Genomic DNA, 26,081 nt, shown 5'->3' on the forward strand with positions numbered 1-26,081 from the left:
TGTTTCCACTTTATTTATTGTCTGTAAACTCCTCTTTGGTAAACGAGAAGACAAGAAGCCCAGAGAGAGGGGGAGCATGCTGAGTGGGGAAGACGAGGACCGGGCGGTGCCTCCACGAACAGGAACTCGGAGAGGACGGCTACACCATTAGCACATGGCGGACGGGACGGGGACGCTGCGAGGGCCGGGCGTGGCCCGGGGGCGAGGCCGGGAGCGGGAGGGAAGGTGCACCAGCGGGACACGGGAGCCTAGATCAGATCACACAGCAAACGAGCTCATGCATCACAGCAAGAGAGTCGGGGAGCCCCCCACCGCGCCCTGCCCGCCTCCCGCGCCGGCCTGGTCCCCACGGCAGGCAGAGCCGGGGCTCCGGAGGCCTGTCAGCTGCCGTCTGCCCTCGTCTCTCCTCTCCTCTGCAGGTGGCAGGGGCGTGGGGAGGGGGTCGGGGCAGCGGGGGCGGGTTCAGGGACGGGGAGAGGCCGCCTCCGTCCCCCTCTACAGGGGCGCCTCGCCGCAGAGGACGATCTCCAGGTCCTTGCGGTAGAGCTTGCCCGCCTCGGCCAAGGACATGACGCTCTTCCTGTAGTTGGTGAGCTCCTGGATGTTCATCTCCTGGGAGACACGGGGCGGGAGGGGGCTGGCTGGGTGGGCGGAGGCCCCGCACTCGCGGAGGGGGCACCGCACAGACAGCCCGTCCCCGCGTTGGCGACACACGGGCAGGCCCTGCCGGCCGAGAGGCACACCGAGCACGGGCTCCGGGGGCAGGAAGGCCTGGGCTGGAGCCCCTCCCGCTCCCGGGGCATTGCTTGGGGGAGAGGATTCCACTCGGGCCTCGCTGCCCCCCCTCTGTGTCCCGGGCACAGGGACGGCACTCGCCGTCTGAGCCGTGGGGTGACGAGATGTGGGCGTGGATGTCAACCCCGTTCGGCTCCAGACCTGACGCGGAGCACGGCTTCCAAAAGGGCGGCTGCGGCGGGCGGTGTCAGCCCCATCGGTGTGCACACCCCCCCCACCCCCCGTGTCCCCGCCGGCGAGGAGAGGGGGCCCGGACCACACTCCCTGAGCCCGCCGCTCACCTTCTTGTTCTTCTCGTACAGGTCCTTCAGCAGGGCGTCCAGCTCGTTCTCGTCGATGTAGCCGCTGCCGTCCTGGGGCGGGCGCAGGGGGTGAGTGCGGGGCCCGCGGTCAGCCCCGTGGCCGCAGACCTGGCCCCGTTCCGTCTGGCCCCCCCTCCCCTCCCCCGCCTTCCCAGGCCGTCCAGGAGCGGGCGCCCCAGGGCACACTCTGGGCAGCTCTTCATTGGGGTATTTCTCCTTGGCACTGGAGTGGAAGCAAGGCTCAGGGAGCATTCAGCTGACTGAGTGTCATCTCCCGTAATAAGGTGCCAGGAGGGCCCTGACCGGTGTGGCTCAGTGGATAGAGCTTCGGCCTGTGGACCAAAGGGTCCCAGGTTTGATTCCAATCAAGGGCATGTGCCTTGGTTGCGGGCACATCCCCAGTGGGAGGTGTGCTGGAGGCAGCTGGTCCATATTTCTCTCTCATTGATGTTTCTGACTCTATTTCTCTCCTTTCCTCTCTGTAAAAAAAAAAAAATCAATTATATATATATATATATATATATATATATATATATATATATATATATGAATGACAGGGTCTTACCCCCAACCCCTCTGTTATAAGGTTATAAGGGAGACCCTGGGAGTCTCCTGGGCAGGGGACAGCTGAGGGAGGGGGGTGGGTGGCACCCTGTCATTCTCGACGTGACCTGACAGCAGGAGAGCGGTCCTGGCACTCCTGCCCTTGGCCCCCAACACCCTGTCACCCCCAGCTCTGAACAGAGCCCTCTGTCAGAACGATTCTCTCAGAGCCTCGGGTTCCACAGGCCGTGGACCGGGTGACAGGTACCTGCTCACACAGCAGGGGGTGCCCGGGGACGGGGACGGGGCCTCCCGGTTTCCACCCCACACCGCCCCCCTCCCCCCTCGTACCTTGTCGTAAAATGTGAAGATGGCGTTGAACTCCTCTGAGGTCAGCTTCATGCCCTGGAAGGTGCAAGGTGTTAGAGAGAGAAGCAGACCCCATGTGAGTGTGTGTGTGCGTGTGCATGCATGTGAGTGTGTGTATGTGAGCGTGCGTGTGCATGTGTGTGTGTGCGCGCGCGTGTTTGTATGTGAGTGTGTGTGTGTGTGTTTGTATGTGAGAGAAAGAGAGAGTGTGTGTATTTTGGGGCAGGAGGGTGGAAGGGGGAGCTCAGAGGGATGAGAGGAAGGGAGGGACCAAGCAAAGCAGAGCGGCCCTTTTACCTGAAACTTCAGCAGGAAGTTCTCCTGTACGGGCAAGAGCCTGAAAGGAAATGTAAGAGCAGAGGTTAGAGGCCGCGCAGAGGCGAGAGCGGCTCGCACCCGGGCGGGCGCAGGAGCCGGGCCTGCAGGCACGGAGAAGGTCGCTGAGCTCCTAATGGCCTGGAGTTAGTGGCAGGTTCTGGAAAGAGGCAGACAGACAGACACACTGAGGCGGGGCCTTCGCGGTTCTGTCTGGCTTTGCGTGGAGCTCCGTGAGGCCCGGCCTGTCCCCCGCCCCAGCAGCGGCCCTGAGGGCGGGGCCGGTGGCACCGGGCGCTGGGGGGGTGCGGGGAGGGCAGGCACCTACCGGGACATCTCCGAGAGGCCCAGCTTGCCGTCGCCGTTCAGGTCAAACATCCGCAGCTGTCGGGGACAGAGAGAGACGCTCGGGTCACTGAGGCTGACCTTCCCCCTCTGGAGAGGGAGGACGAGGGGGGCAGCGGGCTCAGGCCGCCTCCGAGGTCACCGGGGGGCCAGGGGCCGGCCTGGTCTCCATCGGTCACCGGGGGGAGAGTCAGGTCCCCTCTCCCCTCCTCGGGAAGGAGGCCGCCGAGGACAGCCGGCCGGCCCCCGCCGGCCCTCCCCCTCCACGTTCATCCTCTCCAGGGAAACACACGCCCCGGCCTCAGGGAGCACCTCAGAGAGTCCCTCCTCCTGCGGCCGCTGGTGTCCCTTCCCCGGGGCCCCGAGAATCAGCCCACAGAACCCTGCAGGCCCCAGTCTCAGCGCCGAGCCCCCGTCCTGCGCCCCCCGGGGCCGCTGCCCACTCACGATGGTCTGGGTGTACTCCTGGAGCTTGGGCTCGTCGTACGGCCGGTTGGCCTTCTTCAGCAGGTCGGACAGGAACCCCTGGGATGCAAAAGGCCCCTTCAGAGCTCCCGACTCAGTCCGTCCCTCCGTCCCTCCATCCCTCCTCACTCGGTCGTCCGTGCCACTTCTTACACAGCTACATCCCGCAAAGCCCCGAGCCCTCTCGTGTCTGTGGGGTGAGCATGGGGGCCTGGAGGTGACTCCTGGGCGCAGAGAAGGCTCAGAAGCTGGCTCTGGCTCCTCAGAGAGCCCGGGATCGCCGGTCCCCGAGGAGAAGGGGGGGGGGGGGCCGTGCCAGCCGGAAGGCCCGTCTGCGGGGGTGGCCTCAGGGGGCCTGTCCGGGCTCCGTGTGCGGGGCCGTGGGGTTTGGTCGGCCTCTGCGCCCCGTAGCTCCGTGTTCCCGATCCCACTCGGCTGCCCCGGGCGACCCGAGTCTCACTTGACCAAACCCGTGTTCCTCACCCGATGTCTCCCCTTCCCCGAGTTCCTCGAACCGCCCCTGGCCCTGCCCGGCCCCCATTCTCTGCTCCCTCATGCCTCCTCGAGGCCCACCCTACCTTGAGCTCGTTGGCTTCGATGTAGCCACTTCTGTCCGTGTCGTACTTCCGCCAGGCCTGCAAGGAACGCCAGCCTGCTTGCCGGGCCCTGCGGACACCCGCACGCCCCCGAGTCCCCGCTCCCCGCTGATGGCCCCGGGGAGCCTGGACATGGGAGAATGGCTCCGCAGAATGGCTCAACTGGTGGGGAGGTGGAGGCGGCCTAGCCCAGTTGCTCGTGTCCAAGACATGCAAGGGAGTGCGTCTTGGCCAAGGTCTCAGAGGGAAGGCAGACCCCTGGTGGGACAAGGCCCCCCACTCTGACTGGCGGGAGGTCCCGGTCTCTCTCGGATCCTCCTCCAACCAGGTTAGCAGCTCCTCGCAGGGCTAACAGGAGTGTGGTGGTGGTGGGGGGGATGCGGAGTGGGTGGGAGGGGGGAACTGATTTCTGCTGAGTGTACAGGGTGTCCTTTGACTGCTCTGGAAGCTTCTCGTTTTCTGGGTGGAGGCTGGGAGCCAGGGTAAGAACCTTCCGGAAGGGGCGGAAACAGGCTCTGGTTACTCTTCCCTGGGCGCCCTCCTCCACCCCCAGCCCCATGCATGTGGCCGCGGGGTCTGAAGGTGGGACAGAATCGGCAGGGTGATCAGTGTTGACTGTATATCAAGGCCACCCCCACGCACCTCTTTCTGATAAAAAGCTCTCTTTTCCTATGTATTTTAGGAAACACCCTTCTCTCAGGCTCATCCCATGTGGTTCAGGAGGGGCTGACCCCATCTTTAGAGGTGGGCGTGTGTCCTGCAGGCAAGTGCCCCGAACCCCCGCCTGACCCCAGCCGTCCCGTGGACAGGAGGGAGCCCGGGGGCGGGGAGCTGGGGCGGGGGGCGGCCTGGATCTGGGACAAAAGGCCCCCGAGAACCCCGTTTTCTAAGTATTTCATCTACTTTGGTGCCCGATCATATTTCTTATATTTCTCCCCCTCCAATTTTCTCTTCTTGCCTTTTATTCCCTTCTCCCTCAGCTCCCAACTGCCCACAGAGACACCGGCAGCACTCTGTTTTCCGAGAGTCAGCAAGCCCTCACTCTTTTCCTAAACTTGATCTCCTGCCTCCGGACTTCTCTACACCACGCTCCTGTTATTGCCAGGAGCATGAGAGCTTATAGGTAATTCAGGGTCTGTCCTCCATACCAGCTAACGAGGCTGTATAATTCTCACAGGACAGCAGTGGCTCAAGAAAGTTGGCTCTGGTTTTAGTTTATTTTCATTTCATTTTTTTTTTCCCTTAAAAAAGGTCTCTCCTTCCACCCTCGTCCTGATTTTTGAAAAGTTATTAGACATGAGCAAGACCCCATAACAGTGTGGGGCCCACCCCACAGACATGTGGGTTGATGGTATTTAATGAGGGGAGTGGATATTCTCTGGGGGGGAGGGGAGAGGAAAAAAGCCTAGTGCCATCAAAACATCCCTTCCCCCGCCCAGAAAGCCCAGCCTTGAGGAAGCACGAAGAAACATGTGGGTTTTCAAATGTGACATCACCAGCCACCTGCATGCATTTAGTGCATCAGGACGGGGCTCCTCTAGGTGAAGTCTTGACTGGGAAAGGCAGACAGTCCCCCAATGCCTACCGGGAGGATCACCTGGGGGAGCCCACCTCTGCGGGGCACAGCGCCCAGCAAGGCCTCTGCCTGCTCCTGGGAGTGAGAACATCCCTGCAGGTCCGGCCTCCCCTCCCTCCCTCCCCTCCTTCCTCCTTCCCTCCTTCCCCTCCTCCCTCCCTCCCTCCCTCCGTGTGTGTGTGTGTGTGTGTGTGTGTGTGTGTGTGTGTGTGTCTCTCTCTCCAGAGCCACCCCGTCCACACCCTCAGGCGCTCACGTCTCTGCCCTGCAGCACTTTGTGCTCATCCATCAACGTGCCATTATTTTCCTCCCGCTCAAGGAGAAGAGTTCAAGAGGCTTGGGCTTTGTGAAAGCTCAAAGAAACCCGAGGTGTCGCTAAAATTAGAAATTAAAATGTTGTGCTGAGCAGCGGGATGGGCGCCTTCTGACAACACTGGCTGCCCAGGAACCACTTCATCTTTCCAGCGGATAAAAGCGGAACAAATGGGCAGCCCCAAGAGGGGGTGCTGCTGGAGGATGGTGGGGTCCCAGGAAGCTTAGCAGGGGGAGGGGGGGGTTGGTTCAGCAGTTATGCTGGGGCTTAAAAGATAAAGGCAGGTAGGAATATGGAATGATGTCAACTCTACAGAAACCAAATTCAGAAAGAGAGAGAGAGAGAGAGGGGGGCCATTGCTTCTCTTTAAGCATCTATGTCCCCAGCAAGCTACCATCATCCACATCTTCCCGATCAGAGATGGAATCCAGGCCAAAGGAACAGTCAGGCATAACATTGCCTTTTCTACAGACAGAGAAATGGACTTTCTCAAACGCAGCACCCTGACAGGTTTAAAGTATATGCAGACTCCCCCTGCCCTCCCCTAACCTACCCCCGTCTGCCACGCCCCATCTCTCCACACCCCCCCCCCTCCCACCCCACTCCGCCCCGCACCTCCTTTCCCAGACAGGCAAGAGAAGGACTGGGGACAGAATCCAGAATGCCAATGACCAACTTAGGGAATTTTGCCGTCTGGAGACAAAATCTTTTAAAGCCCCATAAAAAACTCAATCCTTAAGAGGCTCCCCGACCCTGAGCAGGCTCTTTCTAACCCACTTCCTACCCATATGAGGTGAAACCACTGTGATGTGGGTTTGGGGCCGGCTCCCCAGTCCTTTTAGGCAGAGACCCCCGGGGAGGGGGAGACTGGTGGCTGGGAATGGGTTCAACATAAGGTGACCCGATATCCCGCTTTTAAAAAAATCGGGACTGTCCCGCCAACAGCGGGTCACCTTAGTTTAACAGGACGAACGGCAACTCAGTCAAACTGAAGGCCGGTCGTTGTTCCTCACAGCGGGCAGGGTGTGTGGGGCGTGGGTTGCGTCTCCCTCCCAGGGCACACACACGGAGTGGCCGGGCTGCAGAGCCCCAGAAAAAAGAGCGAGAAGTAACTGGTGGTTGGCTGGCCATCAGGATTAGTAACGTGTTTGGTGGAACCATATGGAATTCCAATTCTCATCAGTAAAAAAATGGTTACAGATCGGCAATTTCACATGGTTTAACCCAGTGGGTTGGCAAACTCATTAGTCAACAGAGCCAAACACCAACAGCAGGACGATTGACATTTCTTTTGAAAGCCCAATTTTTTTTTTTTTTAAACTTCTTCTAACGCCATTTCTTCAAAATAGACTTGCCCAGGCCGTGGGTATTTTGTGGAAGAGCCACACTCAAGGGGCCAAAGAGCCGCGGTTTGCCGACCAGGTTTAACCTATTGCTTGAATGTGACTCAAAAGACACTTGAGTTTGGTGTCCTCGGTCACTGACCGGAAGAATGTCTGTGGTACAGACAGCAGTGCCCATTTAAAAGGGGCCAAAGAAGCCCAGACCACAGTCAAAGAGCAAACCTGAAAGATACTGGGAACTGGAATTCTCTTGGGCATTTCCAGCCTGAGGGAGGGTGGTACACACACCTCTCCTCCCCAGGCATCTCCGTGGAGCCCTGACCTTGAGGGACACGGATGGCACTGAGCGAGGAGACAGCGTGGGCGACCCTGGAGCCACACCCAGTGAGACGGGTCTCTTCTCTGCAGGATTTGGAGCCCATGACATGCAAATGTCTGTGGCAAATTCCCGGAGGGGAGATGGCCGTTTACACATCACTTCCCAGGTGTACTTGACCTCGGTTTGCTTCTCCCCTTATTCCTCACACTTTAATGGACACACACACCACCCGGGGCTCCTGTGAACCTGTGGGCTCTGACTCAGGGCTTCTAACAAGCGCGCCATGATGGCGGTGATGCTGATGGTGCGGGCCCGCGGACCACACTGAGGGGCTGAGGGGGTGGGACCGCTCCCAGGCATGCTGGTGGGCCTGGCTCTGAACCCCTGAGGGCCGCGCCGCAGCCTCACCTCCATAAACTCGGCGCTGGAGCCCACATGCTGCCGGAAGCACAGCAGGAAGTTCTCCTCGGTGGGCAGGATCTGCGCCAGCTGTGGACCAGAGAGCGACAGTGACGACAGGGACGTCACAGAGGGCCCCGCCGGGGAGCAGAGCAGAGCAGACCTCCCGCAGGAGGGACGGGGAGTGGCCAGTGGCAAGGCAGCGTGGGAGTCAGCCCTTGGAAGGGGCAGGAGGCTGTGCTGTGCGTCGCTGTCACCCCAGCGGTGCGAGCAGCTGGAGAGACAGGAAGTGGCGCCCCCAGGACCCAGACTCCAGAGCATCCTGAATAGATGGTTCCATAAACGTAACTTCCTAAGACACGCACAGTGATCTGATGGCCTGCACCAGCCGAAGGGACCTTTGGGGGTGAGAGAGATGCTGAATCTAGATTTGGTGGTGATTGCATGGCTGTCTACAACTGTGTGAACTCATGGAATTATACACTTCAAATCGATTCCATCCATGCAGTTCGTTGTATGTAAATGATACCCCAACTGCCTTTTAAAAAAATGCAAATACTCTTGTGCAGCGAGCCCTGTTGGCTGTCTACCCAAGGGGCCTTCCCTGCCCGGCCTTCTGCTCCCAGCATCCTAGGTCACAGGCAAATCCTGAATCCTTCCCGTTAAACGTGCTAATCTCACTCTCCTCACCAGTGATTGGCTGATGGGTAGGCCTGTGACCTGGCCCTGGCCCCTGACATGGGAGGGGAGGTCTGCTGAGGGTACGTACACCTGGGGAAGGTTTCCCTGCTCTTGGGAGGGACCACGTGAGAGGAGCCCTCTCTGCCTCCGGATGTGGACTTGATGCCCGGAACTGCTGCCGCCAGCTTGCTGCCAGCCTGAGGACGGAGCTGTTTTCGGGGCGGAGAGCAGAACCAAGAGAACTGCGGAGAAGCAGAGCCTCTGCCTGGAGTCAACCCCGCCCAGGGCCTCACTCATCATAGTCTAAGCCAGAAGTCAGGAAACGGAGGTTCATGGTCAAGTCTGCAGGTGAACGTGTACTGGAACATGGCATGGCCACGCATGTGCACACTGCCTGTGGCTGCCGCTGTGCCACCACAGCACGACAGACTGTGTGACCCACCATCCCCAGACACCAAAGTCTCTCCCTTAGCTCCTCAGCTCCTGTGGGTGGGGTGTTCCTAACCACTTCCTGTTTGGTGCTGCCCAGTGTCAATAGATCTTTGCTAAAAACACTCTTGAATTTTTTAATATGCCTCCATTTATCTTTTAACAATATGTATATAGCTATTCGTATATAAATGTATATGTGTATATACTATATATAATATATAGAGTATATTACACATAAATTATACATGCCATATAGATAGAGGTGGGCGAAAGTAGGTTTACAGTTGTGAGTATGCAAAAACAGTTTGTTCTTTTATTGATTTATGATTGTGTTATTTGTCTTATTGTTATTTTATACCCTTACTTATGATTTATCTTTTACGTAATGATGGCTGGTAATTTAACCTACTTTTGCGCACCCCTACATTATAAAAAATGTTGCCTTTTTAAAAAAATGCCGCCTTTGGATGCCTTTAGTTGGGGCACAAAGACTGTCCCCCAATCTTCACCATCCCTTCTGTCTAGCTGGGCTTGTCACACATTTACAACACCTGATGGGCCCCGAGAGCATTTGAGGTCTCCATCCCTGTCTTAGATCTGCGTTTGTTGCTTCTTTCCTTGTGGGATGCAAAGAAAGCCCCTTGGGTCAGCCCCGGTGCTCAGGCTGGGGGTGGGGCTTGAAGGTCACGGCCTCATGGGTGCTTGTGCCTGGGAGAGGGACGGGTCACCTGGCCCTTCCCGCAGATCTCGGAGCCAGGCAGCGGGACTCACCTCTGCCATCTCGATTTTCCCATCGGAGTTCTTGTCATACTTCTGCATGAAGGCCTTCATCTTCTCCCCCAAATTGTCGCTCTTGGACGTCTGTGGGGAGACAAAGGAGGCTGAGTGTGCCCCTGGGACCCACGTGAGGAGCCCGTGCATGCTACCCACAAAGGGAAGCCGAGGTGAAGTGACTTCTCTTGGGGTCTACAGTAAGTAGAGACAGAATTTGAACTCACGGCTCCTGTTTCCAAGGCCAATATTCTTTTTTTTTCTTCTTCTTTTTTAAAATATATTTTATTGATTTTTTACAGAGAGGAAGGGAGAGAGATAGAGAGTTAGAAACATCGATGAGAGAGAAACATCGATAAGCTGCCTCCTGCACACCCGCTACGGGGGATGTGCCCGCAACCAAGGTACATGCTCTTGACTGGAATCGAACCTGGGACCTTTCAGTCCTCAGGCCGACACTCTATCCACTGAGCCAAACCAGTTTTGGCAAGGCCAATATTCTTTCTATCATATAACAGCTGCTCTATGGACTTAACTGGGCTTAAACCAGTCTGGGATGAGATCAGTTGAGATTGTAGTTGACAGACTTGACAATCACCTTGGATACCAACCGAGGAAGGCACGCGACTAGGAGAAGGATGTCAGACCTGGAGCTCTTCATAACGCCCATTCCTCTCCCTGCACCACACCACGATCCCACAATCGGCTGCGGAGCCTGTGTTTTCTCTGGTCCAGGCTTCGTTGTCTTGGTAACGAGGGGTGATGGGGAAGCAGTTGATAAACCCATGAGTCGCCTCCACGCATAAGCCCACCGCTTGGACCTCCTCCTCACGTGAGCGCTCTGCTGAGCTTTGAACCAGGAGCTCAGTGGCGGATTTGTGACTCATCATCAGAACTGCTCCACATGACTCCATATATTTGAGGACCAGGCCTGGTTCTAATCACCTCACCTTTTTAATATTTCAGACGCTCCTCCAAAAGGCTTCAGTGAATCCCACAGTACCCGGCTGGCATGGGGAACAGCATCCCTGCCATGAAGGGGCTGGGACAAGATCCGGAGTCACTTCCGGCAGGCTAAGCAGGGTGGTCTGACACCTCCGCACACGAGCCAGCCAGTACCACCAATTCAGACGCTGGTTTGGGGCAGTCCTCTGTTTTCCTCTGGGCCTTTGCCGAGGATGCCAGCCTTTGCTGGTTTAGGAAAGTGGTTCTCCAGTGGGGACAATTCTAAACCTCTCCCCCTGCCCACCCCACTGCAGGGACATGTAGCAATGTCCGGGGACAGTTTTGACGGTCACAACTTGGAAAGGAGCTACGGGTATCTGGTGTGTAGAGGCCAGGGATGCCGCTAACCATCTTACAATACACAGGATAGTCTCCACCACAAAGGGTTATCCATCCCCAGTGTCAGCAGTGCTGAGGCCGGGAACCGCTGGCCTAGCGTAAAAGCTCAGGACCCCTCTGAGCATCTTAGATAGGCTGTGGACTCTCCACTAGGAACTGATACTTTTTATATACAGATACACAGATACAAAGCTTTGCAGCTTTGAGGAATTCATCAATCTGCTGTCCATTCATGAATATCCTTCAATCCCAGACATTTCAGTGATACTGAGATGATACTACTCTATTTAGAGAGTAGTCCATTTTTAAAAAATCCCTACAAATAAAGAAAGACTCTAATGGTTGAGATCAGTGCTGTCAGGCTGGCTGAGGGGATGCATAGCTTGGGACAGTGCTTAAAGCCATGGTCAGCCCAGCTGGCATGGCTCAGTGGTTGAGCATCCACCTGTGAGAACCAGGAGGTCATGGTTCGATTACCAGTTAGGGCGCATGCCTGGGTTTGCAGTCTTGATCTCCAGTGGGGGGGGAACCAGGAGGCAACCAACAATGATGTTTCTCTCATTGATGTTTCTCTCTCTCCCTCTCCTCTCTGAAATCAACACAAGTTAAAAAAAGCTATGGTCAGATGACAGAAATCCCACACAGTGGGAAAGGGGGCTGGGCTTACCATGCCAGAGACTTTTCTTGTCTTCTCCAGCTCTTGGAAGAAGTTTTCTAGTTCTTTACCTTCAATATACCCATTTCCTGCGGAGAGAGCAAAGACAAAAAAAAGCATTTAACCTCAGACAGTGGAGGGGGGTACAGTGGAGAAGTGGGGGGCTTCACGGAGAACTTCTCACTGGCCAGCCAGCAGGTGTGTGGCCAGCCCCAGGCTGTTAGCGATGTGGGACCATTTGCAGCTGTAGAGACAGTGCGTCTTTGGGGTACGCACGCACGCAGTAGTCAGAGAACATGGGGCGGGCCCAGCGTCTGGGCCAGCACTGAGGGGAGCAGGCGCTGGGAGCTGTCTCTTAGCAGCTGGGCAAGCAGCAGGAGCAGGAGCTGGGACAGGGGACCACAGGCCACCAGCACCCAGGTTTGCCAGCGGGTGGCCGGCCCTCGTCACCTGAATGAGGTCAGAAGCAAAACTTGGGTCTCTGGGGTCGGGGGTGTGTGTGTGTATGGAGTTGACCAGTGACACCCCCCCTCCCCCCGGAATCCATGTCCGCCTGGAACCTCAGAATGGAACTTATTTAAAAATAGGCTCTTTGCCACGATGCAATCACTTAAAATGAGGTCCTACTAGGCTGGGGCAGGCCCTACATCCAATGACATATTCTTAGGAGAAGGCCATGGGGAAACACGGACACACAGGGAGGCTGGCCACGTGAAGACAGGGGCAGAGATCGGAGTGAGCATCCCCAGGTTGAGGAGCACCATGGGTTGCTGGCAACCCTAGAATCCACGAGAAAGATACATGGCCCCGCGGAGCCCGAACCAATCCTGCTGACACCTTGACTTTGGACTTCCAGCCTCCAGAGCTGTAAGAGAATGAATTTTGGTGGTTTTAGGCCACCCAGTTGGTGGTACTTTGTTTCAAGAGCCCAGGAAACTGGTAAGGAAGGAAAAGTGGAAAGAGAAAGTCGATCTCTCCTGTGGGGTGGGGGCACTGGGGAGAGCTGGTCACCGGGATTAAGCATGGGAGTAGGCCACCCCCGGCAGAGTCATGGAGAGACGGGCTCTGAGGTCGGTGGACCCAGGTTCAAACCCCGGTCCTGCCGCACTTATCAGCTGTATGACTTTGGAAAATTGACGCTTAACGTCTGGGCTAAGTAAATTAGACGGGATTTTGGATGTACATTCCACCACCCAACCCATTGTGAGCGCACCATCAATGTTGCTATTGCTCGCGTTCCATGACCAGACCCTGCGTGTAAGGTAAAAACGTGCCTTTGAGGACCAGGTCCCAAGGTCAACGCTCGACTTGCGAGACCAGGCAAGCAGTGAGAAGTCCGCAAGGTTCTCAGGTCTTGAACTCCAGATGGCCTAGGGACCCGGGTGAGCTGAGGCCACGGCCAAGGCGCCCTGGAGGAGGAGGCACTTGTGGGTGGGGAACCAGGCCGCAGCACTGCTCCCCAGGCTGCGTGCTCTGATTTGGAATCTCCTGGGATCTTTACAACAATATAGAACGACCGGCTCCCACCTCCTGATGTTCTGATGTAATTGGTTTGGGGGGTCCATATATTTGTGAAAGCTCCCTAGGTCACTTTCATGTCCAGCCAGTTGGAAACCACAGGCCTACAGGTGCAAATCTCATCTGAAGCAGTCAGTTACACAAGGCCTCCAGCAGAAAATTCCACCGGAGCAGAAAAGGCGGATGGCTGCTCGTTTGCTTCCGGGGGAGAACGGGATTACAAAGGAAAGGAGTATTCGCCCTGGCCTTGGTGGGGCCGGTGGGGATGGATGGATGGATGGAGGAGGATACAGGTGTGGTCTGTTCTTCCCAGACTCGCCCCAGGCCCTCTTGGAAAAGGTGCCGGTATGTAGCTTACAAATAAAAAACTTCAGAGGCGCCCTCTAGTGGAGAAGATGCCACAATGGCCTATAAAGAATCACGTGAGGTAAAGTATTTTTGTCTGCAGGGAAAAGATGTGATTGTGGTGGGGAGAACCAGACGTGAGTTCTCCCCACCAAGATAACCATATTTCTTTCAAGACCTTCCGCAAAGCTTCTCGGGGGGAGCTGGATATTTCACAAGTGTGTGCCTTATAGCTGGTGAGCGAGGCCGGCCGGAGTGGCGGAGTGCGGGCGGGAGAGGAAGAGGAAGGAGGAAGGGCTTTCTAGGCAGAAAGGAAGTCCTCTGGTGAGAGGATGGAGCTCCTGAGTGGGAGGAACAAGTGCTTTTCCCCTTCCTGGCCCCTCCCTGCAGGGGTCTGGCTGTTCTCCCATTTCTCAGGCAGGAAGCCTGAGGTGAGCGGAGGGTCCAGGGGCAGCTCCCGGGAGCGGGAGGCTGGGTTGGAAAGGCTGCTCCGAGCTTGCCCTGGGAGATGCCAGGAGTGGAGGCCTCAGAGGCGGCCGGAGCCGGCTGGGTGGACACCGGAGTGAGTGAGTGTGCGTGTTTCTCCAGCGTGTCAGGAAGCGGCTGGCATGCCTGCCGGGGCCTTGGCCAGGGGTGGGCAGGGAGAGGAGAAGGGGAGGGGTGGAGTCCGAAGCAGCGAGAGGGGGGTCCTGCCCCTGGAGAGAGGCCCCTCCCGATCCGGCTTGAGCCGCACCAGAGGCAAGAGGCTCCCGAGGCCCGATGAGGCCCTCTCGCCAGGCCAGGGGCACGCCACCGCCCTGTGGCCCCAGCGGAGGGCGGGGATGTGGTTCAGCTCAGCAGGCCTTTACTGTTTGGACTGAGCAGCCCAGCGCTCTGGCCGGAGCTCAGGGAGCTGCAGCCACGTGCTAGACACGAGCCCATTTTTCAAGAGCATTTAACGGTCTCCTGGGGGGGAGGCAGCCAGACAAGGCTGACGGGAACCTGCCCGCTGAAGGTGGAGGGTGAGAGCAGAGATTGCACAGACCGGCTGGAGCCGCAGGGCCCAAGGGGTCCTCCACCACTGGTGGGGGGGGGGGAAGGGAAAGGCGAGGGGGGGTGCTTGCTACTTTGGCTCCCTCAGAGCAACTCCCTGCCGGCACCTGGAAGCAGGGAGGATGGCCTGCCTGCTCCCAGGGAGGCCTCCCGCACTGGGCAAGCGGTTTGCTTTTTCTGCGACCCTCTTATGGGGTGGGGAGGGGTGGGGGGTAGGGTGGGGGAAAAGTGACTGGCCACCAGCAAATCTCATGTGGATGGGTGTCTACATGAATGTGGTCACCATGGCAACCACCATGTCTAACCTCTATCACACCTATTCTGTGAACCTTATGAGGAGAGGACTGGGTGGGAGCCAGGGACCCTGCAGCCTTCCCTAGTTTACTCTTAGTTTTTCCTTTTTTTAAAAAGAGAGAGATAGAGGGGAGGGAGGAGGGGGAGAAGGATAGAGAGGGAAATACTGATGTGAGAGAGACTCACGCAAGATTGCTCGCCTCCTGCATGCACCCGGAGATCGAGCCTGCAGCTGAGGTACGTGCCCTTGATCGGGGATCGAACCCGTGACCCTTCGGTCCTCAGGCCCATGCTCTCACTACTGAGAACATCCTGGCCAGGGCCTTCGCTTCCTCTTTGCTGCCATTTCCCCCCTCCACCAGCACTGTGCCTCAGTTTTCTCCAGTTTAAAGTGAGACAGCACTTCTTTACAACTTCTCTGACCACACCTACTCGGAAAGCCTGGACTGAAGGGTGCTCTGATCCCAGCGGAGAGACGCCCGCAGAGACACGGGAGCACAGCCTTTCTGAGAATCGAACAGGAGAGAGCAGCCTGACTGCAGAGGTATAACTCTGCCGTCAGCTCTGTGACTGTTCCTGTGATGCCGAGCAAGCCAGCTCGAGGCCTCCGTTTCTCCGCCTCTCACGTGGGTGTGACTCCGTATGCCCTCCCAGGGCTACTGTGAGAGCCAGGCAGGGGGACGCGATGGAAGCATCCTGGAAAACGTGCAGTGGCACTCCCTGGAGAGCACCATTTTCATCTGTGCTCTGCAGCTCCCTGACCCAGCCAATGCCAGCTGTCTGAGGGGCTGGTTCTCGGCCCAGGCTGTGTTGGAACCACCTGGGAAGCTTTGAACATATATATATTTTTTATTGATTTCAGAGAGGAAGGGAGAGAGATAGTTAGAAACGTCGATTAGAGAGAAACATCGACAAGCTGCCTCTTGCACACCCCCTACTGGGGATGTGTCCGCAATGAATGTACATGGCCTTGACCGGAATTGAACCCGGGACCCCTCAGTCCGCAGGCCGACGCTCTACCACTGAGCCAACCCGGTTTCGGCAAAATCGGGACTTTTTTTTTTTTTTTTTAAATGCTGCGGGACTTGGGACAAATTGTTAAAAATCGGGACTGTCCCGCCAAAAGCGGGACGTCTGGTCACCTTAGCCTGGCAGGAATCGCCTGGGAAGCTTTTAAAACATCACTGCCGCATGGACCCCGCTCCCTGAGCTTCTGACTTAATTGATGAGGCCAGGACTTCTGGTGGGCGCGTTCTCAAAGCTTCCCAGGTGATTCCGATGCGCAGCCCGAGGTCAGGGCTGCTTGAAGCAGCGTGTCTGAAACCTGAGGGTGTGCGAGCCTTAAAACGGAGACTCTGGTTTAGCGGGTCTGGGGCAAGAGGGCTTGCTGCTGGCAGTGTGATCTGGGGGACAGCAGCTTGTTAGAGATGCAGAATCCCAGGCCCCGCCCTGGCCCTGCTGGACCAGAACCTGCCTTTTATCCACGTGGGAGCACCAGCGTCCGAGCACCACTGCTCCCCAACCAACGCCCGACTCTTCCCAGGGAGCCCGTGCCTTTGGCTTTTACTCAGGGAGAGCCCGGGGGCTGAGGGGAGCCTCAAGATGGCGACCTGGGTCTTGTCCTGACAAGTGACTTGTCTCTATGGACCAGTGCTCCTCAACGTGTGGCCTGGGGCCTGACAGCGGCCGCATCACGGGGGAGAGGGGGGAGGGGCTCTTTAAAAAGGCAGAGTCTGCCCTGACCGGTGTGGCTCAGTGGGTAGACGGTCGGCCTCTGGACTGAAGGGTCCCGGGTTCAATTCCAGTCAAGGGCGTGTACCTTGGTTGCAGGCACATCCCCAATAGGGGGTGTGCTGGAGGCATCTGATCGATGCTTCTCTCTCATCGATGTTTCTAACTCTCTATCCCTCTCCCTTCCTCTCTGTAAAAAAAAATCAATACATTTTTTTTTTTTTTTTTTTTTTAAAGGCAGAGCCGAAACCGGTTTGGCTCAGCGGTAGAGCATCGGTCTGCGGACTGAAAGGTCCCGGGTTCGATTCCGGTCAAGGGCATGTACATTGGTTGCGGGCACATCCCCGGTAGGGAGTGTGCGGGAGGCAGCTGATAGATGCTTCTCTCTCATCGACGTTTCTAACTCTCTATCCCTCTCCCTTCCTCTCTGTAACAAATCAATGAAATATATTAAAAAAAAAAAAAAAAGGCAGAGTCGCCCTCCCACCGCCATCGGGAGGGAGCCCGGACACCTGTGCTCGCACGGGCCCTCGCGCGGGCGGACGGACGGACGGACGGACGGACGGACGCAGGCTGAGCCTGGCTGGTGCTGGCAGGTGCAGCTCATCTGTCTGTCCGCGGCCTCTGCTGCACAGCTCGTCCAGAGCCCCCGGGGAGGGGGACGGCCGCTCGGACATTCTCCTCAGGCTGCACAGGAGGCCGGGCGGCCTGGCCGGCTGTGGGGCTCCCGTTTCTGAAAAGGCCGACGGCCCCCTGCCCTCGGCCCGAGCTGCACCTTTTAGGGGGGTGGGTGGGACCGGCGTCCTCAGGCTCTGCCCCAGCGGCAACATGACTGCGCGATGCCCTCCGCGGACAGAGCTCTCCCTCCCGCCGCCTGGTCCTCGGACCCGGCCAGGTGAGTGGCCTGTGCTGTGCACCCCGTGTTAGAGGGAGTGTGTGTGGGGGAGACTTCAGTCACAGTGAATGGCCTTGCTCCCTTCTGTTTATCTCAGGCACAACCTCTGTCCCTGTCTGTGTGTGTCTTGATTCCTCTCTCTCTCTCTCTCTCTCTCTCTCTCTCTCTCTCTCTCTCTCTCTCTCTCTTTCTCTCCCTCTCCCTCCCCCTCTCCTTCTCCCTCTCCCTCTCTCCCTCTCTCTCTCCCTCTCTCCCAGTGGGGATCCCAGCGTAAACAGCTACCTGACTTGGAGCCTGTGCTTCTGGAACAGTGGCTCAGTGGCTCGGAGCTGGGCCGGTCCCCTCACCCTGTGGGGGGCAGCTGGCAGCTCGCACTGGGCCCGTTCCCAGGCGTGGGCGAGGCCAGAAGGATGGGGCAGATTGGGCGAGCGAGGAGGGGCGGCCGCAGAGAGCCGGAGAGGAGAGGAGAGGAGAGAGAGCCAGAGCCAGAGGCCCCAGATGGGACCGGCTGGGCCACGGAGGGTGCGGGCTGCAAGGGGCCAGAAGAGCCGCCAGGCCCTGCCTGAGGAGCCGCAGGCACGCGGCTCTGTTAATTCTGGCCCCGGGGATTGAAGAGGGCCCCCCTGGGTCTCTGTGGCCCTGGCGCCTCCCCCAGGGGCCTCCTCCGCTGGTGAAACCGCTGGAGACCAGAGGGGACAGCCCAGGCGGGCGGCAGGGAGGGGCTGGCTGGGCTGGGGCTGCCCCGGGAGGGGCGGGGGAGGGAGGCAGCTGAAGCTCCTTGTTTGTAAACACCTGTCCCTGCGGCTGCCCCCTGGGGCCAGGCTCTTTCCAGACACAGCTGCCTCCCAGGGGCAATTACCCCCCCACCCCCCCCTAACACACACAGAGGCAGGGCGCTGGGCGAGGGATCTGCACAGAGGGCACCCGCTCAGGGCTGGCACCATGGGCACTCCACACCGAAGGGCACTGATTATGAAACAAGTGGGGCATCAGGGGAGGCGGTGGAGGCGGCGCTGGGGTACTTATTCCTAGGGTCTCCCCGGATGGGGCAGGAGGCTGCTCCCTGGGGGCCCAGACCCTGACGCCACCCCCAAAGGAGGCCGTGGGCACCCCCAAAGGAGGCTGCCCGCAGGGAGACACCTGGCAGGGCGAAAGGAGGCCTCGCTGACCACTCCGGCCTGGGCTCCCCCAGCCAGAGCCCTCTGCCCGGAGGGTGCCAGGAAGCAATCAGGTTGATAAGCCTTGCAATGAACCTCGCGAACAGCACGGCTCCGCTGCACTCTCTGCAGAGGCTGCGGTGTCTGTGTAAACACCTCGGAGGAGCCAGAGAGTCCGTAACCCTGGCCGGGCACGTTGCTTTTCGGTGGGCCCGGAGCCACGATTGAATGTTTGATATCCCATCAACGCAGCTGCCCGGCCTGGCTGCCCCTGGGAGAGGCCCTGGTGTCCGCCCCCCACCCCCCTCAGGCCCTTGGCGATGGGGGCCTGGAGGGAGGGCCTGTTAGCCGCCTGGGTGAGGAGAGGAGAAGCCCTGGGCTTCCTGCAGCCCCTGGAGGCCTTCCTGTCACTGCTCTCCAAGGCCCGGGGCCACACGGGGGAGGAGAGGCCCTGAGGGCGCCCAGCATCCCCAGGCCGCCTGGAGCCGGGCCGAGTCTCACCCTGGAGATGGGTGTGTATATGTTCCTTTGGGGGGAGGGGGGGAGGTGTCCCTAAAATGACTTTCTTTTACATCTCTCTTGCTTTGCCGATTACACAAGAAACACATGCTCTCGTGACTGTGTCACGCGCGGTGGAAATTAACTCGGAAAAGAAAATGCCTTTTCGTTTCACTTCACCTGCCCTGCGGGGAGAGCGGCTCTTCCAGCCTCGGAAACCTCCCCCAGCAAACGCGGTCCACGCATCACAAAGCCGGGCCCGCACCCTCGTTCTGCCCGCGTTCCCGAAACCCGAAGGAGGGGTGCGCCTGGGCACTTCCCCGCGTCAGGACCGGTTCGCGGGCGGCCTGGCGCTCCCCGGCGGGGCGGGGCCTGGCTGATTTCTGTGCTAGGGAAGCCCATTCGTGTCCCCCACATTGTCAGCATTGGCCAGGGGGCCCCGGCTCACAGAGCCGTGCCCGCGTGTGAGCGTGTCACACGTGTGTCACACGCACGTGGACCGGCTCTCGGAGCCGCTGGGATGGCCTCGGGGCCCGGGAGCGGCTGCTGGCCTCTGGGGGGGGAACCCGGCTCCGTTGCTTCCAAAGGGCAAAGGTCAGAGGTCAGCGTGAGCTCTGAGCTGGTCACCCGGGCCCCGCCGCCTGCACCTTGCGGAGCGAGAAAGCAGAGTGGACCCGGGTACGGAAGGCAGGGAGGCCACCGGGAAGGGCCGCCGCAGCTTGGCTGCTTTTGGGAGCTGACGTCGGAACCTCCCAAACGCATGGCCCTGGCTGACCTCTGTGGGGCCAGGGGACAGGATTCCCGCCCTCCCCCTGCCTCCTCTTTGCTCTGGGACCTCCCCCTCTTCAGACACCTCCTTCCTTTCTCAACGGAAAGGCTGATGATAATTTTTTGGGGAAAAAAAAAAAAATCGGACTCCTTGAGCGAAGTGGCCAGGATGAGGGTTCTTCCTCCTGGCTCGGAATGGAATGGCTGAGTTCGGGTCCGAGCCCCCCGCCCAGCCCCGCTCTCCGCAGAGCCCAGGGCCTCCTGGTCTCTGTTTACTGCAGAGCGGGGCGGGGAGGGGCGTGGGGGAGGGGGGAGGAGGGGAGAGGCTCCGTCTCCCCTCCCCGGTGGCTGTGGCTAATTGGGCTCCAGCAAGCTCACTCCGGGGACCCTCCCCTGCGGAGTCCTCCCTACTGTGCTCTTGAAGCGTGTGAGCAGCCGTGGGGCTCGGGGAAGAAACCCCGAGAGGAAAACAGAAGCCGGAGTTAGTGAGAGGGAGGCCCGGGCGGGGCGGGGGACACCTCGGGGGTGAGGGGCGAGCTGCCTGCAGGCTCCCTCCGGTGTCCGAGAGGGGACGGGGAGGGGAGTTATGGAGCAGGCAGCCCACAGCTTCTGGGCCCTTGAGTGGAAACCCCATTAAACCACCTCTGCGCTACCAGGCATTTTCATTCTCTTGCCTGTCTTCTTCCTCCTTGGGGTTGCCCGAGGCTGTGACCCCAGAGGGCAATGGGGTGCCTGGCGGACAAGCCAGAAGCAGGCCTTGCGCTCCCCGTTCACCTCAGAGCAGGAGGGGGCCACGGTTCCCCGGCTGTAAAGCCTCGGGTCTAGTGGCAGCGTAGCTGTCTGGGAGGAGAGGAATAGCCCATCCCTCTGAGGCCGGGTCGGGGCTGGGCCAGGGGCTCTCCCGTGTGGGGCAAGAGGGAGGCAGAGCAGGGGTCCAGGGAGCCGAGGGGCCCCAGGCATGCCCGGTCACCGGCCCCACCTCCACCTCCACCTTGCCGCTCCATCTTGGAGAAGCCACTTCTGTGCCCTTTTCCTCATTTACACGAGAAGACCCCGGCCTGCCCAGCAGGTGGACCTCAAGAAGGTGCGCCCGTGTTTTGGAAAGCACCAGGTCTCAGGGGGACGTGAGGATGAGCGTGCTTGCGGAGAGCACGGGAGAAGGGGGTGAGGCAGAACCCAGGAGCCCTCTGCTTCTCGCTGACTCATCTGGCAGGAGGCCGGTGGCATAACCTTGGCCACTTGGTAACTTTCCTTGAATCGTGCGAGTCTCCGGAGTGGAGGAGCCAGCGGGAAAGGGAGCATCCTCAGGGGGTGCGCCTGTCATCTGGAGTCCTCAGGGGCCGGCAGAGTCTCAGAGCCCTTGGCACCGAGTCCTAGGGCAGCAGCCGGGCATCGGAAAGGCCAGCCCTCCGTGGCCCCATTTCACAGATGTCACCGCCTTACCCGCCTCCTTCAGCAGGCCAGAGGCGGGTCACGGCCCGAACCCACACACCCCGTGCCCCGTCCCCTGCGCCCCCAGCCTCCTCAGCTGGCTCCAAGGGAACAGAACCTCCCGCTTTAGCACCCCCAGGTATTAACCCCCGACTCCCCAGCAAGGTGGGCCGCGGGCTAGCTGGGTCTCCACCCTCCCCCGGGCCCTGCCACGCTGAGGAAGGGGAGGGGAGGAATGGAGTGAGCCACCCCTGTTCCCCCTCTGGCTCCCATACTCCCATCTCAGCGCCCTGCCGATGGTCTGAGATGCCAGGGCATTTTGGATGCCCACCCCAGGGAGGGTCTCAGAGAAGGAATACCAGGCCACATAATTTTTTTTTTTTTTTTTTGAGAAAAAGTCTCCAGCGAAATCAGAAGCCTCTCGAGGTTGGGGGAGTGGGGGGTGGGGAGGGGGGTTATGTCCGAGGACTGACCCTGGAGATCTGGGTGCTGGGAGCCATCTCCAAGGGGCATCCGGGCCAGGCCTCACTTTTTTTTGGGAGCCAATGTCAAGACCGCACGGAGCAGAGGGCTGGTCACGGAGGGCATTTAACAACTCGCTCCCTCCCCTCCCCACTCGGAGGTGGGATCACCCAGAGCACCCAGGGCTGTCACCGTGCGGGCTGACACCCAGCTCTGCCTCCACCCTACCCCCAGCTGCGGCGGGTGGCTCCGGGATGGAACGTGGGTGGGGGAAGCCCAGGGGCTGTGCAGGGCCCCCCCACCCTGCCATTCTCCACTCCTGCTCCTCACGGGGAGGGCTGGGGAGGCGAAGGGTTTCCCTTCAGGACCCCAGCCCCCTCCACTCCGGCCCCCCCCCCCCCCCAGCTTGCCGCAGACCCAGGGCCAACCTGGTATTCAACCCAAGGGGAACTTGGAAGACATGAGTGGGCTTCCGAGACCTGTAGCTGCAGGCAGCTGCAGGCAGGATGGCTCCCTTGCAGCGCAAGGCGGGAAGATGAGGTGGCAGAGGGCGAGGGGGGACTCACAGGAAGGCTGGCCAGCCCCCCAGGCCGCCTCTGGGAAGGCACCAACCTGCCCAGAATGCGGCTGCCAAAGCCAAAAGCCGGTGGGCTCTCTGTCCTCCACATCAGGGCAGAAAAGTTACTGACAGTTGTCATCAGAGCAGCCGGGATGCCTCCCAGACTCAGGACCCCCCGCCCCCTTCCAGCCCCCCCCAGATCAGCAGGCTCTGCAGTCCACACGCCCCCCTAAAGCAAAGGTCCCCTGCCCGCCTCCAGCAGCGCTCCGTTCCCCTCCGCCGCAGGTCCCCCGGGGTCGGATGGGCACCCCGAAGAAGTTGGGAGCTGTACTGACCGTCTGCGTCGAAGTGCTTCCAGATCTCCAGGAACTGGGACGCCGTCAGCTCGGCCAGGTGCAGGTAAGGGGGCTGCTGCTGCTGCGGGCCAGCCATGGCGAGCGGCTCGGGGACCTGGGGCAGCGGCGGCGGCACCAGCAGGGCTCTCTCCCTGCGCTCTGCTCTCCGTGCTCGGCTGGGTCCTGCGCGCCACGCCGCCTTTATATACCGTCCGCGGGGCTGCGCCGCCGCCCGCCGCCGGCAGGGGGCGCGCGCGCTCAGGGAATCGGCCCGGGCCGCAGAGGGGCGGTGGCCGCCCTGGGGCTGCTCAGGGCTTGTTTCTCAGCGGGGGGCGCTGGGACCTCGCAGAGGCCAGCGGGTCAGGGAGACAGGCTCTCCTGGGGTGCAGAGGGGCGGGCGTGAGGCTGCCCTCGCCTCCCTGCTCCCTCCCTCTGACCATCTGAGTGCAGCTCCCATGACCGGCAGCAGCCAGTAATGACAACAGTAGGAACTGCAACCTCAAGGATGCCAGTCATATGTTGGCGAGTGTTTAGCACCTGGAGTTCGGGTTTCACTATCCTCCTTCTGTCTGATTGCTCCACAGCCGGGAGGCTGCCGGAGACCGCTCTTCTGATGTGGGCTATACGGCGTGCCAGCCAAGGATCGGACGGGGGACGGGAATTTGCACACAGTTCTGTTTTCACGGGCTCCTGGCCCCTTCGTGGGGCCCAGTCTTGGGGAGAAGCAGCTCATTCTCAAGGCTCTTCTGGAGCCAACCAGGGCCTGTTAGACTCAGGGCCAACCAGGGAGAATCCAGATGGGACTGGATCCCTGGGCCTTGGCTTTTGCCCTTCACATTCTGCCTCCCTCCGCCCCCTGGTCCTTGCCTCCCCCTGGACGGGTTCCAGTGGGGGCTTTTGGGCATTTGCCCAGGGAGTGACAGAACTAGACACTCCCTCCAGCGTCTTAGCCACGCCCACCTGGGGACATGGTGGGAAACTGCCCCGGCCTGGGCTGGCAGGGTCCCACACTGCGCTGGGGCTGCTCCATCCGGGTCTCAGGGGGCACAGTCCTGGGGACGGCACTGTGCTCCCTCCTCCCTCTCCCCGGGGGCCTGTCCTGGCCTTGTGCACCCGTTAACCCCAGAGTGGCAGCTTTGTCGTCCTTCTCTCCTCTCCAGCAGAGTGACTGAGAAATGAATTGATACTTATTAACATGTGCTAATGAGCGCCACCTGAACTGCCTTCTGAAGGGAGGGGGAGAGGGAAGGAGGTGAGAACGGAAAGGAGGTCGAGGGGGAGAGGCTGTCCAGTCCCTCAGGAGGAGAGAACCGCCCAGGGTGAGCCCTGAGGGGCAATGCAGAGGGCGGGTTCTCCCCAGGGCAAAGGTGGGGAGAGGAGAGGATGGGAGAGGCGTGGAGAGCCTGCGTGTTCGGCCTGTGCTCATCCCCTCCCCGTGCCGTCAGAGGGGAGCCCTGGGCTGAGGGCTCACAGAAGCCGCGGAGCCCTGGGCTCTCTGCCTGCCTCTGGGGCACATGGCTAAGAGAATCAGGCTGCTTCTGCAGATTACATAACCCCCCTGTCTGTGCCTCGACCTTTCTGCAGAATGGGAATGTGGATCTTTACCTGCGAGCATTGTCCTGAGGATTACAAGGGCTGGTGCTCCCCCTCCCCTTTGTGGAGCCAGAAATCAGCGGCGGTCGGCTCGGCAGGCAGTTCTCGGCCAGCCAGGCTGTGACTGGCCCCCGGAAGGGCTAACCCCAGAGGGAGGCCCGGAGGGGAGCTAACCTCGAGCTCGGAACCCCGTGCCGCCCAGCCACCCAGCGGTCCGGCTCAGCCACTTCCAGCTCCCACACTGCCATTGGGTTCCCCCTCCACTCCTCCCCTGCTGTCCCCCCACCCCCGGCCCAGACCTGTGGGGCCACAGAGCCCATCCTGGCTCTCCAAAGACCAAAGCGATTACCCCCTTGCTGCTTGGTTTCCTGGTGAGGGGGAGAGAGTGGGACTCCTGCTTCCTCTGCTCAGAGCTGCTGGGGTGGATGGGGAGGATGATGGCCTGACTGGGTGTGACTGCAGGGTGGCCGCGGCGAAGCCCTGCACTGTTCATTTCAGACACACACACACACACACACACACACACACACACACACGGCTGGGACGTCTTTCTGGGAGGCACATCCCCAGCTCTCCCAGAGACAGGCCGGGGAAGGCCACCGAGCCCAAGCAGGTCCCTTGTCCCCAAGCCGAGCCCGCAGAGCAGGCACCTGTAGGCGTTCCAAGCCCCGCCCTGGGCACAGACAGATGAGGGTGCAAACCCCGCTGAGCGGCGAGAGGCCTGCAGGAAGCCATGTCCCCCCCTTTGGGCCCTCGTGGAAACAGAGGTGGTCGTCATGGCGCTGGGAGCACAGCGTCAGGGTGAGGACCCGAGGATGTGGTCAAGGAGTTATTGGCACAGAAAGACGAGTTACCGCAGTTACCGCGAATCCAGGCTGGCGGGGGAAGGCCACCTGCTGTTCTGAACGGTAGCCCCAAAGGGCTAAGTCCTTTGCTTGCAAAGCTTCTCCCCAGAAGCCAGGCACCTCCCCTCTGCTGCCCGCTACTTCCAACAGCGGCCACCCCACCGGGCTGTGAAAGGAGAAGCTGGGAGAGGGAGAGGGCGGGCCTTCGCCTGTGGGGAGGGCAGCACCCGTATCTCCTCTGGAGCCATGCTTTGCGGGAGGGGCCCCCAGAAGACCGCTCCAGGTCTCGGGGTGCCTGCCCTCAGGGGACACGGGGAGCACACCTGCTCTCGGACAGAGTTCTGGAGTCCGGGCCCCAGGCTCGGTGCCGTGTGAAGGCCCGGGCCGGGCCACCCCATGCTGAGAAGGAAGGTGGGGTGATGGCACCCTGGTCTGGTTACCCGCAGCCCTCGGAGGTCTCTGTGCTCCTGGGGAAGGCACACACGGAGTTTGAAGGAGGAACAGAACCCACGTGCCTGCTGGTCGGTCCAGGGGCTGAAAGAGGCGAGGGTGGAGCTGAAAATGGCTCCACGGAAACCTTCATCCCCCTGGGCAGAGACCCCTGGCTCCCCAGAGGACAGCCCACAGCCCAGGGGGTTGAGATCTCGTCCTCCCTCTTCTCCTGCTGCCTCACCCCACCCAGAGGAGATGCCCAGGGCCCGCCTCCTCTCCCAGGGGAGGTCCCCGTGCCGTCTGCAGGGGGGAAGGAAGAGGAGCGCTTTGAAACTGGACTGCATCAAGATGGGCTGCCTGAACCCGTGAAGGAAAACGTGGACTCGGACCCAGACATCGCCAAGGGCTGGGCAAGACGTTGCACGGACGTACTTGAACGCAGGGGTGATCAGAGGGAACCCCCTTTATGTCTGTATCTCCGTGCTTTGAGGAGCTTGTCATGTCTGCAGGTGCCAGAGGTTTCGCAGCTCCTCGGCCATCTCCCCTCACGGTCCAGGACAAGGAGGAGGAGGAGGACCACGCCCTCCCCCCCCCCGCCCCCAGGACACGTTCAGATGCCTTTA

The 26,081-nt window shown here is 59.9% G+C and overlaps 1 protein-coding gene across 1 annotated transcript; it reads right to left on the reverse strand.

Moving 5' to 3' along the window:
• Positions 1–22,789, reverse strand: CALB2 (calbindin 2). The gene is made up of 11 exons (XM_084906773.1): positions 22,589–22,789; positions 11,576–11,652; positions 9,565–9,654; positions 7,690–7,770; positions 3,713–3,769; positions 3,117–3,194; positions 2,653–2,708; positions 2,307–2,346; positions 1,992–2,045; positions 1,077–1,148; positions 1–612 (listed from the first exon to the last, which is right to left on the reverse strand). The coding sequence occupies exons 1-11, from the start codon at positions 22,683–22,685 to the stop codon at positions 496–498; spliced, it is 819 nt and encodes a 272-aa protein (XP_084762899.1). The 5' UTR covers positions 22,686–22,789; the 3' UTR covers positions 1–495.
• Between the last annotated feature and the right edge of the window lie 3,292 nt (positions 22,790–26,081).

The sequence above is a fragment of the Pipistrellus hanaki genome (genome assembly GCF_964339955.1).
Source record: "Pipistrellus hanaki genome assembly, chromosome: 15".
Lineage (NCBI taxonomy): Eukaryota > Metazoa > Chordata > Mammalia > Chiroptera > Vespertilionidae > Pipistrellus > Pipistrellus hanaki.

Excerpts from the sequence above, each read along its gene's own strand:
- CALB2 (XM_084906773.1), bottom strand. The coding sequence starts at position 22,685 with ATGGCTGGCCCGCAGCAGCAGCAGCCCCCTTACCTGCACCTGGCCGAG. Across the intron at positions 11,653-22,588 it reads GAAGCACTTCGACGCAGACG|GAAATGGGTATATTGAAGGT; the intron begins GTCAGTACAGCT and ends CTCTCTCCGCAG. Across the intron at positions 9,655-11,575 it reads CAAGAAAAGTCTCTGGCATG|ACGTCCAAGAGCGACAATTT; the intron begins GTAAGCCCAGCC and ends GTCTCCCCACAG.